A 13,449-nucleotide genomic window follows, 5' to 3' on the forward strand; every position below is an offset into this window, starting at 1 on the left:
CCTGTATGATGAGGAATCATCGATGCAATCATCCTGCCTCTGTGTACAGCCAGCTGGGCTTTCCTGCCCCATTGAGCAATGATGCCTTTTTTGAGGGATTCAGCATTAATCCTGGTTTTTGACAGGTTGGACATTCTTCAGTTTTGGCAAGCCAAATCACTTTGGCTAGAGGAAGAGAATGCTGAGCTGTGAATAGTCTCCATCCCCACTATTCTGACCTTTTTGTTTATGGGCCCATTAAACAAACATTGAGATGGCTGATGAAAGATACCAGGTGAAGTTTACAGTTAGATTATTATTATTTTTTTTAGAGTTTACTGATTTATTTTGAGAGAGAAAGAGAGAGTGTGGGGAGGGGAGGGGTAGAGAGAGAGGGAGAGAGAGAGAATCCCAAGCAGGCTCCACACTGTCAGGGCTAAGCCCAATGTGGGGCTCAACCTCATGAACCATGAGATTGTAACCTAAACCGAAACCAAGAGTCAAATGCTTAAACGACTGAGCCACCCAGGAGCCCCTACAGTCAGATCTTCTTATTCACTTTGTTATCGAGACTACCCTTATGATAGCCCCTTATGAGATTTAACGGAATAGAATTATCTTCACACTCTGCACCTTTTACAAGAGGTCCATCTGTATGTTTCTATCCAGATCTCCTGTCTACCAATTTCCAATTTTGGTTTTTGGAAGTTTCTGGCCACCTAGCCAACTTTTTAACCCCCACTCACTAGTTAGTGTAGATCTATATCTCAGTCATTTCTTCTATGTGAAGTTTAACACTACACTCAAAAGTTCTGCCCATGTGAAGAATTCTCCTTTATCACTGTATTTTAAGTTTATTGTGAGTAAAATTGTATAGCTGGCTGGTGCCGCAGCACTTACAGATCTCTCCATAGTTAACTGGCTTTAGGGAACTTTCCATGAAGCCTATTGTTGTTGAAGGAAAATAAATGAAGCATAAGGTTCAGATACCACGGAGTTCTAAGTCACCTGCCATTGCAATTTGTTTGTATCTTCAAGACTGGTGTGGGGCTGTTCTTATATATACAATTTAATAACGGAATGCTGATGTGAACAGCTGATTTTATGACTTACTGGCCCAGATAACACCCAGTTCAGAGAGCAGTTACTAAAATCTGCAAAGAGAGTTGTGACCTTCATTTGAGGATCATGGACAGCCTTAGATGACCAAACAAATGGGTATCAGAAAAATAAATACCCTAAATTCTCCCTCCTTTCTCCCACTGAACTCTCTCTAGAGCTACCCAATGGTCAATCTCAAATGAAAACCAGAGGACGAAGAGCCTGTAGAGATGGCTCATTCAGGACAGAGCAGGGTGAGAGGGTAGAGAGTTATTCTGGAAGGGCAGATAAGAGCTGTTTATTACAGGCCTGGAGTTTGAATCTTGGTTGTTCCTTTCTGGATTATGAATTCCAACAAGACAGAGATTCTCTGATTTATATTTCTGTCCACAGTTCTTAGCACAGTTCTCAGCACAGTTCTTGCCAGCTATAAAATAGGTGCTCAGTAATAATCAAGTAGCCTAATCCCAACGGCTCCTGTGTTGTGTGGCTTTGACTAAGTCATTTGTATTCTTGATTGTCATTTTCATTATCTTTAAGAGTACCAGTGTCTGTTCTGTTTCCCTCATGAGGATGTTGTAAAGGTCAAAAAAACAAAGACATTAACATATGGGTGCTTTGTAAACTGTTTTAGGTTCATAGCAAAATTGAGAAGAAAGTATAGAGATTTTTCATGTGCCCTCTGCCTCCACACATGCATAGCCTCCCATATTATCAACATCCCCCACCAGGTCAGTACATTTATTACAACTTATGGACCTACACTGACACATCATGATCATCCAAAGTCCATAGTATGCAGTTCACTCTTGGTGTTGTACATTCTGTGAGTTTGGACAAATGTGTGATGACATATATCCATCAATGTGGTATCATGTAGAGTATTTTCACTGCCCTGGCAACCACTGATCTTTTTACTGTCTACATAGTTTTGCCTTTTCCACACTGTCATATTGTTGTAATCATACAACAGGTAGCTTTTTCAGATTGGCTTCTTTCACTTAGTAATATGCATTTAAGATTCCTCATGTCTTTTCACAGCTTAATACTTCTATTTTCTTGATCTATTTGTCTTTCACCATTATCACACTGTTTTGATTACTGTAGCTATATTAGTAAGTCTTGAAGTCATGTAATGTGATTCCTCCAACTTTGTTCCATTCCTTCAAAGTTGTATTGGCTATTCTAGGTCTTTGGCCTTTCCGTATAAACTTTAGAATCACAAAATACCCACAAAATAACTTGCTTGGATTTTGACTGGGGTGGCATTGAATCTTTAGGTCACATTGGGAAGAACTGACATCTTGACAATAATGAATCTTCCAATCCACAAACACAGAATATCTCTCCATTTAGTTTTTCTTTGATATCTTTTATCATAGTTTTGTGCTTTTCTTCATATAGACTGTGTACATATTTTGTTAGACTTATGCCTATTTCATTTTGGGGGTGGTGCCAGTAAATGGTTTTGTGATTTTAAATTCAAACTCCACTTACCCATTGCTGGTATGTAGGAAATAACTGGCTTTTGTACATTAGTCTTGTTGTACAACCTTTCTATAATTGCTTATTAGTTCTTGGACCTTTTTCGTCTATTCTTTTGGATTTTCCATGTAAACAGTCATGTCATTTGCCAACAAGAGAGTTTTATTTATTTCTTCCCGGTATGTGTATGCCTTTTATTTCCTTTTCTTGTCTTATTGCATTAACTAAGACCCAAGTAACTTTCTACAGGACACAAAGCTATGAAGTAGCTATGCCCATTTGATGCCAAGACACAGATCTTTTAATCTTTAAGCTAGCTTGCATTCAGTGCTCCTTTCCTTAAATATCAACCCTCCCCCTTCTTTACAGCTTCTTAAAACGATATTGTATCATTTTTATTTATATTACATTAACTTTTGTTTCATGGGCACAGAGTTTATATATTTCTTTGCATATAAGTTTCATCTGTTGTTTGTTGTCATTTATACTTCCTTTTGCCATCTTCATTATGCTTTTTAGTAGGTTGTTCCTTTCCTCTTGGTTTGGTTTTATTTTTATCAGAGTGCTTCCTCTGAAAAATTCTTTCAGCATGGGATTTAGAATTTGGAATTTAACTTTTACCTGCAATAGTTGTTTACTTTTACCTTCTTATCAATGAAACATATAGACAATAAACTATAAGAACGTTTTTATTAATCATGGTTCATCTTGACTCTCCCAATGAAGAATGAGGTCTGACTGTGCTCATGCTGGACTTTGCAGCCATTAATCTAACAAAAAAGTTTCATTTTAGTGGGATAGCACATGCTTTTTTTCAATGCAGATAAAATCTGGTAGGCAGCCTGTTTTTCCAGCTTTACCTTGTTTGCTGATGATAATTCCTGAATAATGACAAGTTCACTTTTCCCTCTTGCTAGTTCTCATCCTGTGGCTTGAATGTTTTGTTTTCCAAGTATTAAAATGATATACAATAAGTGCAAAAAAGATCCAGGACACCCATAAGAGATAACAAGAAAAAGAACCCTCAAGGATTATCCATAATGGTGCTGTCTCCCAAGGATAACTGTGATTACCAATTTTGTAAATACCCTTCCAAATATGTTTGCACTTAGACCATCATGGAATTACTATAAGATGCATTTTACTTATTTATTTAATTTATCTTGACAAAATATTTAACAAAAATATTATATTTATTTAAATTTTTATTTATTTTAATAAAAGATTGGCCATGCTGAGAAATATATATTTACCTCAACACTGTGTTTTGGACATTTTTACATGTGGAATAGACATTCATCATCCCCACTACTCTGCATAATACTTCACTGCACACATAAGATGTATTAATATGATTCATATCCTACTGAAAGATAACTAAGTCCTTTTTTCTTTCCTCATTTTTCTCCTCCTCACCCCCTTGTTCTTCTCTGCTTCCTCCTTTTTATTCTTTTTCTCCATCCTTCATATCTTCCTCTTCCTTCTATTTGTCTTCCTCCTCTTCCCTCCTCATGCCATACCTCCGCGTCTTCTTCTTTTTCTCCCCCTTGTGCCCTCCTCCTCTTTTTGATGGCCCTTCTCTTTGCTTAAATGTAAAGGGTTCTGCAATAAGTCTACTCGATTTTTTCATTTTGATTTTTTAGTACTTTAGTACAATCCCAACGGATTGTAGTCTGTCCTCTGCTTTTATAACTTTGGTCTGTGATATTCTTTCTCCCTCAGTTCCAATTAGTGTGCACTTTGCTTTGACTTTTATTTCCATTAATAACTAAGATGAGAGATGTTAAGAACCTTACTGATGATTCCACAGTAATTCTTGTCAAAGCCAAGCTAGGACTTGGTTCTCCTGGGCTTTAGACCTAAGATCTTTCCACTAGATTGAGTTGCCTCATCATGGGTGAACTTAGAAATAGCCTCAGATTTATTGTTTAAGTCACACAAGGAAGCAAGCAAGCAAGCAAGCAAACAGTGAAAACAGTAAACAAAAATAAAAGAGAGAGAAGAATACTCAGTAACTTAACCAGAAGAACTTGAATTTAGTGTTTCCTCTGCTCAGTAACTTAGTACTTGGTGAATTAAAAATAAGCTCTTTGTGAATGTATGCCTACTTATGTTTGTTCCAAAATTATTAAAAATGTATGACTGTTAGCCTACCCAACAGTGTCATTTGAAACCTAAGTTTATAGAGCTAGAAGGAAGCATAATAAACACAGTAATATCTGTACTTAGAGGTAAGAGACTCATGCCTGATATATTAATTTAATTTCTTTTTCAGAATTAAAGGAGTTTGTATACAGACTTTGTACATAATATCAGGTAGTCAAAATTTAGTCTTTTATTCTTTTCATTAAATCCTCACAAGTAAATAAAGAAATATAAATATTTGATTAGGTAAACCAAGTTGGAAGATGAAAACAAGTGGTCTTATTAAGTGTCACTTGGCACTAAGTTTTTGTAAAGCCAAGGTCTCTTCCTCAATGGCTTTTCTCATGCCCACTTCTGTTTCTTTGGCAATTATTGCTTCCTGTTCTGGGGCATTTCTTACCCAAGTCACCCATATGACCTATACTAAATTGTGATTGTTTAGTATGTTGTCCATTTAAGATATATTGACTATTAAAGTAAGTAAACAAGGAGGCCATTAGACTGAGGTGGCTCTAATGCCTTGGCAGCCTATGTAATCAAACCAAAATCTAAGCCTGTAAATGTCTCAAAGTTATGAAATCGAAACCTAAAGACAATTGGTCACAAAAAGCCAATGGGTCTTTAAGTTATAGCCAATCAGTACTTTTCTTGCATTGCTTCTGCCTTGTCTCTGTAACAGTCTCTCCCTTGCGCTCTTGTCCATGGAGCACTCCTAACCACACCTGGTTTGACAATGCCCAATTGGAATCAATTTTCGCTCAAATTCTTTGACTTTTAAATTTACCTCAGTTTATCTTTTAACATTGTAAAGTAAAAAGACCACATTTGAAGACCAGATGGAATTCTTTTTATGCCGCTGAGATTTACCTTTAAAACAAAGGGAGACTGAACACTTATTCCAACATTGCTTCAAGTGTTTAGAAGAGTTTTTTGGGAGGTGGCTCCGTCGGTTAAGTGTCCGACTTCGGCTCAGGTCATGATCTCAGGTCCATGGGTTCGAGCCCCGCATTGGGCTCTGTGCTGACTGCTCAGAGTCTGGAGCCTGCTTCAGATTGTGTCTCCTTCTCTCTCTGCCCCTCCCGTGCTTGCACTCTGCCTGCCTCTCTCAAAAATAAATAAACATTAAAAAATAATAGAAAAATGAGTTTTTTTGAGAGAAGGGGGTATTCTTGTGAATTGCCTTCAGAACCTATTTTGGACAAGAAGTGGTCCCCTCCCCACCCTCCCACAAATTTGAAGTAGTAAAACAGTTACTAAAATAGTCCACGTATTTCCCTTGCATCCTTGGATAAGTTCAGCAACATTTCTGTATTTTTAGTTTCTTCAACTCTAAAATGATGATAATAGTAGTCCTTAATTCACAGAGCTGTTCCAAAGGAATTAAATATCTCAAGTGCTTAGAGCAGGGCCTGGCACATGATAAATACTTTATGCCTTTACTGTGTCTATTCCTACTAAGATCAGGGCTCAGGCTACTTCTACAACCACTGCTGCTACCAGTAACAACCCCCGCCACCCCCCACCCCCCCGCCCTTGCCCTTTGCATGTTCATTTAAGAACATAGTGGCTCCAAATGACTTTTGGCTGTGTGTACAAACAAAAACATTCCCCAAAGATGAAAATTTGCCACTAACGACACGGTGAAAGGATGTAAATTGCAAGATCTAAAGTCAGCTCTGAAAGAGCCAGTCCCCAAAGTGTTTTGAGCAATGAAGTGGCATCGAAACAAATCTAAAACCTTGCAGATGATGGCTCTGAAGGCAGCTCCTCTCAGCCGGACGTATAATGAATGTTTTTTACAAAGTCAATCATATACTTTACATCACGTTTCTCTAATACAAATGCGCTTCTTGAAGATAGAAGTTGCATTTTCCACTTGTGTGCCCTTCCCATAGCATCCAGGACACTGCTCAATAAATGTGTTGATTAGCTGTTGAGGTAGAGTTGAGGGGAGGAGAATTAGGAATAAAACGCTCTCCAGTTAACTGCAAATTGCATCTCTACTTAAAAGTAAATTTGCATTTTAGTTTCTTTTTCTACCCTTTCTGGAAAATGGCTCGAGTTGGTGTTTGGCATCTGGTTTTATGCAACTTTGTAAATTTTATGGAAATCTAAATTCTTTCAAAGGTTTTGTTGTAGGCTTTTCTGTTTTTATTCTTGTTTCAAAACGGACAGAGGTGTTAGTGCAAAGGCACGCCTGTTCCAATCACATTTCCTGAGATGTAAAAGAATCGTTGAATTTTAGAGATAGCAGGGAATGCATTATTACAGTTTAATCACCCAACATACACTACCTGGAACACAGCAGAAACTTAATAAGTCATTGAAAAGTAAATGAATCATGTAGTATGTTATCTTCATTTCACAGTTGAAGAAACTGAGGCCCAGATAACCTGCTCAGATAATGTAGGACGGATTACCATAAATGTTCTTTGATGTCATTGTGCTTTAAATGTGGGTTTCACATTTACATTGTAGCATGGAAAAAGACTTTACATTTGGTCTGTGAAAAACTTCCTTTATTTTAAAGTATGCAAATGAGTCAAATTCTTCAGTTAGTATCTGTTGCATTTTAGGAAGGCAATAGTAAGAACTGTTTGTACAAATCAAAAGGATTTTTTAAGGGGAAACCAAAGTAAAATGTCTTTTGGGTAGCTCATTCAAGGCCTGTCAGTCTATTCATTTCCTTTCTCCCTATGGTAAGTTTTTGTTGTTATAAATGATTAGGAGTTCTTAGCCACCATGAAAGACTTTCTGTTGGAACCATTTGTCTTTCTCAATACATAACACATCTCCTACTCCTTTCTGTGTAACTCTCAGACTTTCAAGAAATGTAGCTTAATTTGTTGGTTGATTTTCTGTTATTTTACAGGATGGAAAAGCAGAGTCGAGTTCATGTACCTGTTTGAAGGGACCCAAACTGTCAAAAATAGGGACAATTGCCTGGATGGTAACCCTCAGTGACGCCCTCCACAATTTCATCGATGGCCTGGCGATTGGGGCTTCCTGTACCTTGTCTCTTCTTCAGGGACTCAGTACCTCTATAGCAATTCTGTGTGAAGAATTTCCTCATGAGTTAGGTAAGGGGCTCTGATCATACTGGAAAAGTTGGTTACTTCTCGATTTCAGTGGAGTGAGACATTTTATTTTATTTAAAAAAAATTTTTAGCATTTATTTATTTTTGAGAGAGAGAGAGTGCACGCGCGTGAGTTGGGGAGGGGCAGAGAGAGAGGGAGACACAGAATCCGAAGCAGGCTCCAGGCTCTGAGCTGTCAGCACAGAGCCCGAGGCAGGGCTCGAACCCATGATCATGACCTGAGCTGAAGTTGGACGTTTTACCGACTAAGCAACCCAGGCGCCCCTGGAGTGAGACATTTTAGGTGACACACTTAAAAATCCCACTGATGCATCTAAATGAAGGAGCCCTTGTTGGATATTGATGCTTATCTTCTGTCATCCAAAAATAGCAAAAACTATTTGGTATTTTCTTCTTTTTCTAGGGGACTTTGTGATCCTACTCAGTGCAGGAATGAGCACTCGGCAAGCCTTGTTATTCAATTTCCTTTCTGCATGCTCCTGCTATGTTGGGCTGGCTTTTGGCATTTTGGTGGGCAACAATTTTGCTCCAAATATTATATTTGCTCTTGCTGGAGGCATGTTCCTCTATATTTCTCTGGCGGATATGGTAAGAAATTAAAATTTTTTATCTTGTTTTAATTTAAAATTTAGAAATAAGCATCTGGGTTGTGAGTTGACTAAGGGTGACCCTTCTACTTTCCACAGTGTGGAAATTCTGTCATTTAAAACATTCCTGGCTCAACAGATCATTCTTCTTGTACTCATAGTAACTTGAAAGTGATTCTCATTGATCGTTTGATCTATGATCTGATTGATAAAAGATGAAATGATTTACTTTTGCCGAAGTAGAGGTATTGGCCCCGGTTTTTTGCCTTGTGGTAGGTAAGCCTTGTACTCTATTATAGTATGTCCCCATTGGACCTTCTCCCCCTCTTTTGTGAGGATGTCACATTTTTTATTGTTTAAAAAAATTTTTTTAATGTTTATTTTTGAGAGAGAGAGAAAGAGAGAGACAGAGTGCAAGCAGGGGAGAGGCACTGAAAGAGAGGGAGACACAGAGTCCAAAGCAGGCTCCAGGCTCTGAGCTGTCAGCACAGGGCCCAATGAGAGGCTCAAACCCATGAACCGTGAGATCATGACTTGAGCTGAAGTTAGATGCTTAACCGACTGAGCCACACAGGCACCCCAGGATATCACATTTGGAAGGGAATAACTTGTTAGAATAAATAGCATTTTGTTATTTCAGAGTTTTAAACAGTGAGAGTCTTTTGGATTAAACTAAAACTGGTAAATTGAAATTGGACAATATTTACATGGGTTGGTATACATTTGTATCTGTGTTTATGCTGTGTCTGTGTCTTTATTTATGTGTGTGTGTGTGTGTGTGTGTGTGTGTGTGTAAAAGAGAATATCAATGATCCTGTGCCCTGTGCATTTTCAAAGGTATCATGGACAGCTTTCTAGAAAATGAGAATGTGCTACAAATAAGCAATTCAAGGAGCATTTCCTTTGCGTTTGGAACTGAATATGTATCACACACATAATTTAATAATTTAGTTTCCTTCATCTGCATTCTCAGCTCCACATGATAACCGTCTCGCTCTGCTCACTGTTCTGTGCAGGCCCTGATCAGAGCAAGAACGTCATCCCTCAGAACCATCACTGCATTATAGTGTTCTTCACACAATTCGTGTCTCATACTGTATTTGTGCCAGGCCATCACTTTTCTGTTCTTTGTTAGAAGAGCAGAATATCAGAATTGTTCCATTCAAGGAAAGGATACTCATATGTGACGTTGTATGTCCTACAACAGTTTGCTTTTTTCAGAATAATTTCACAGCTTTCACTCATTTTATCCTGGTAAAACAACCTTCTTAAATCAGGCACATGGATTGATTGGGTTCTGGAGGCCTCTTGGATGCTTTGGTACAATGCACCATGGTGTGTGTGTGTGTGTGTGTGCACGTGTGTGTACGTGCGTGTGTGTGTGTATGTATGTGTGTGTATATATATATACACACACATATATGTGTGTGTGTATGTATGTGTGTATATATAATTTTGGAATACATTTTGAAAAGCTGGCATTTACAGATCTATTGGAGCCTTTTCAGTAGAGTTTATCTGCTGAGAAAAGGTAGATTTTAAGAACAGAAGCTGGAGTTTTAATTGCACTCACTGTAATGAGATTGTTATAGCCTTCAATCCTAGAAGAGTACATAATTTATTTGAAAACGTTATGATTTTGTGAGGGGTAGAGCAAGCAGAAAGACACAAATTTAAGAGAACAGAATTAAATGTATAGCGATTCCTAAAGATTTATTTAATCAGCCACTATTGATTGATATTTCTGTGCCTGGCCTGGAATTTGCAAGGTGCTGGGGACACTGGAGTGAGCAAGAAGAGGCACACTCCCTGCATCTGTGGGGCATTCTGTCTTTAAAGAGAGGAAACCAGAAATTCAATGAATAAAATCATACACATGACTAAATAATTACAAATAAAAAAAATCCGTGAGCTAAGGAGAAAAGCAGTACATGTGGCGAGAGATGAAGTTAGGGGACTCTAGTGTAAGTTAGGAGGGGCTAAGGGAAGCCTTGCTGGAAAGTATGATTTGAAGCTGGAACCTGAAGGATGGAGCTTATTGAGAAATTAGAGGGGGAAGAGGTCAGATAGCGGTTTGGGTGGGTGTGATGAGTTTGAGGATAGAAAAAGTTTGGATGCATTTGAGATCCTGAAAGAATGGTGTGAATGGAGCATAGAGAGTAAGGCGGGAGAGAGACAGACAGGCGGACAGACAAAGAGAAACACAAGGTATAAAATGAGGTAAATCCTGTCCCACTGATTAACTCAGGTGGGGAGCACTACTTCTATACTTTTATTCTTGTTGATGTCTGGTAGGGCTAGATATCCCTTTTATGCTATCTATGCTATGCTATATCTATATGCTATGCTAAATAAAACATTTAAACATCTGAATTAAGTCATCACTGCCCCAACCCCGCAGAAATCTCTAGGCGGCTGTTTTATGTTTTACCACCAGATGGCGACAGTTATCTAACAATGTATCTTTCTCTTAGTTTCCAGAGATGAATGATATGCTGAGAGAAAAGGTAACTGGAAGAAAAACCGATTTTACTTACTTCATGATTCAGAATGCTGGAATGTTAACTGGATTCACAGCCATTCTTCTCATTACTTTGTATGCAGGAGAAATTGAATTGGAGTAATAGGAAATGAAAGATGCTGTTGTCAAGGAAGGCATTTAATAAATAAAAACATCTCCAAAGGGATTTTGAAGCTGATCCTATTTAGTTAAAAGATAATTTTGTTTTCAACTGTAGGTCAGGAAAACTGATTATTGTTTTCAGATCTGTGAAATAGGCCATTATTTGTTGTTAAAGATGCTTCAAAGGGTTTTCGGTTCCAGTCTGAAAAGGCAGGTACACGAGATCTTTGGTCAGTACCCACTTCTTCATGTTTTATGCATTCGACAATCATTTAGACATGAAGATCCAGAGAGAGAAACACAGGCTAGGTTGTATAAGCCTTTAAACCTCTGTGGCAGGCTCAAAAGCTCAAGCGGTTTCAGAGTGGTTTTCTTTCAGTTAATTTGTCCTAGTGCTTTCACAGGCAAGTACATTAAAATGTGGAAAAGAAGCAAAATGCATGCAACACAGATCTAAATGATTCCAAGGCCTTAATGAACCCAGGAAAGAAAGATTGCTCATAGCTTTTTTTCTGTTTTATATCTCAGTTAGGGACTTGTAGGCTCGTTTTAAAAAATTATCCTAAAATAATATGAGTTATGCAATCAGTAAAGTTTTGTTAGCCCTACTAAGTTCAGACTTTATCTGACACCTCATCTCCAAGTGGAAGCTCTCCCTGCTCCCACACAAATGCAGAATTGCTTTTTTTATGGCTCAGGTGTAATTGCATCGCAACCCAGGGCAGAAAGCGTGGGGCCGGGGACCACTCGGCTACAGCGAATCATGTATTTGCATCATGAAGGGAAAGACTATGTTGGTTTATAGAAAGAAACTGAATGTAAGTTTAAGCAATTTTCTTTTAAAATTCAACATAACTGTTTAGCAGAGTGTATTTTAAATCGGTGCAAAATAATAGCTGGACTGCTGTATGTCAAGGACTGATTAACTAGAAAACCACATTCCTTCTGGGCGATTGAGAGCAATCATAACATTCCTCTTCTGTGCTCAGTCCACATTTTTCCTCTATGGCATACCTTGAAAAAAAATTCCCCACACCGTGGTTATTTTTGTGCCTTTTGGAGGTGAGACGGCCTGCTTGCTCATTTAGCAGATGGAGAAAGTTGGTCTGCAGTTGAACATCCTAACCCCAATTCACACTCCCAAGTCACTTCAGGAAAGATGACTGACAGTGAGGAAAGTGATTGATAAAAGCCAACAATGATCTCAGGAATTAACATTTTCCCACAGACCATGCGATGGTGTCACCTAGCAATAATGCAGAGTAGATGAATATTTAACATGTATGTTAATGTAGATTTCTCTTTATAACTGACAATTAAAAACATGTTTGTTTGACCAAATAGTAAACACCTTTGAAGCCATGCATTGTGTCGTTTGTTATTCATTTTAATATATATCTTTTTTTGAGTGACTTCCCTGTACCTGGTGTTACGGGGGAGAGAGAGAAATAGGAAATTGGTGATGTGTTTATTGCAAAGATATTCAGCAAATAAATATGGAAAGATTAATCAGTAAACATAGAATCTGTTTTTATCATTTAATCTGTTTACATTCAGTCTTAAGAATAATCGTTACCTTTGAAAAAATTTTTTTTAACTTTTATTTATTTTGGGGACAGAGAGAGACAGAGCATGAACGGGGGAGGGGCAGAGAGAGAGGGAGACACAGAATCGGAAGCAGGCTCCAGGCTCTGAGCCATCAACCCAGAGCCCGACGTGGGGCTTGAACTCACAGACCGCGAGATCGTGACCTGAGCTGAAGGCCGCTTAACCGACTGAGCCACCCAGGCGTCCCAATCGTTACCTTTTTATTTTTTTTTTAATTTTTTTTTCCAACGTTTATTTATTTTTGGGACAGAGAGAGACACAGCATGAACGGAGGAGGGGCAGAGAGAGAGGGAGACACAGAATCAGAAACAGGCTCCAGGCTCTGAGCCATCAGCCCAGAGCCCAACGCGGGGCTCGAACTCACGGACCGCGAGATCGTGACCTGGCTGAAGTCGGACGCTTAACCGACTGCGCCACCCAGGCGCCCCTCGTTACCTTTTTAAAGCACAGACTGTATGTCTGGGTTAAGAAGCTATTTACAACATGATATTAAAACAAGATAGTTTAACAAACTCTCATTTGTTGCATGTGGGTTATCGGGGTGCTTTATATTACACTTTCTGTGTGTTGATCTTTTGGCCGTTTTCCTCAACTGGGAGGAGAACAGAGGCAATAGGGCAGGAAGGCCCAAAAAGCAAAAAGAAAATTGCTACTTACGTGAGGTTATGGTTGCATGTAGAAGGTAGGATATATAGAAAGCCGTGAGTAAATTTAAATCCCAGGTAACAATTCAAAAAATCAGTTAACATATCTTATACAGAGGCATTCATTATACTCCTTGAATATTCTATAATTTTTAAACCTTAAAGATGCTACTGTGGCA

General features: G+C 38.5%; 1 protein-coding gene across 2 annotated transcripts in view; it reads left to right on the forward strand.

The window, feature by feature from the left end:
- The window catches only part of SLC39A8 (solute carrier family 39 member 8), an 80,032-nt gene extending 67,652 nt beyond the window's left edge, over window positions 1–12,380 (forward strand). For both annotated transcript variants that reach the window (XM_043571668.1, XM_043571676.1), the window contains exons 7-9: window positions 7,583–7,790; window positions 8,212–8,396; window positions 10,870–12,380. In XM_043571668.1, coding sequence (XP_043427603.1) covers window positions 7,583–7,790; window positions 8,212–8,396; window positions 10,870–11,019 — 543 coding nt within the window. In that variant the 3' untranslated portion in view covers window positions 11,020–12,380. The remainder of the gene's footprint in view (window positions 1–7,582; window positions 7,791–8,211; window positions 8,397–10,869) is intronic.
- Window positions 12,381–13,449: the final 1,069 nt, after the last annotated feature.

This window comes from Prionailurus bengalensis, chromosome B1 (genome assembly GCF_016509475.1).
Source record: "Prionailurus bengalensis isolate Pbe53 chromosome B1, Fcat_Pben_1.1_paternal_pri, whole genome shotgun sequence".
Taxonomy (NCBI): Eukaryota; Metazoa; Chordata; class Mammalia; order Carnivora; family Felidae; genus Prionailurus; species Prionailurus bengalensis.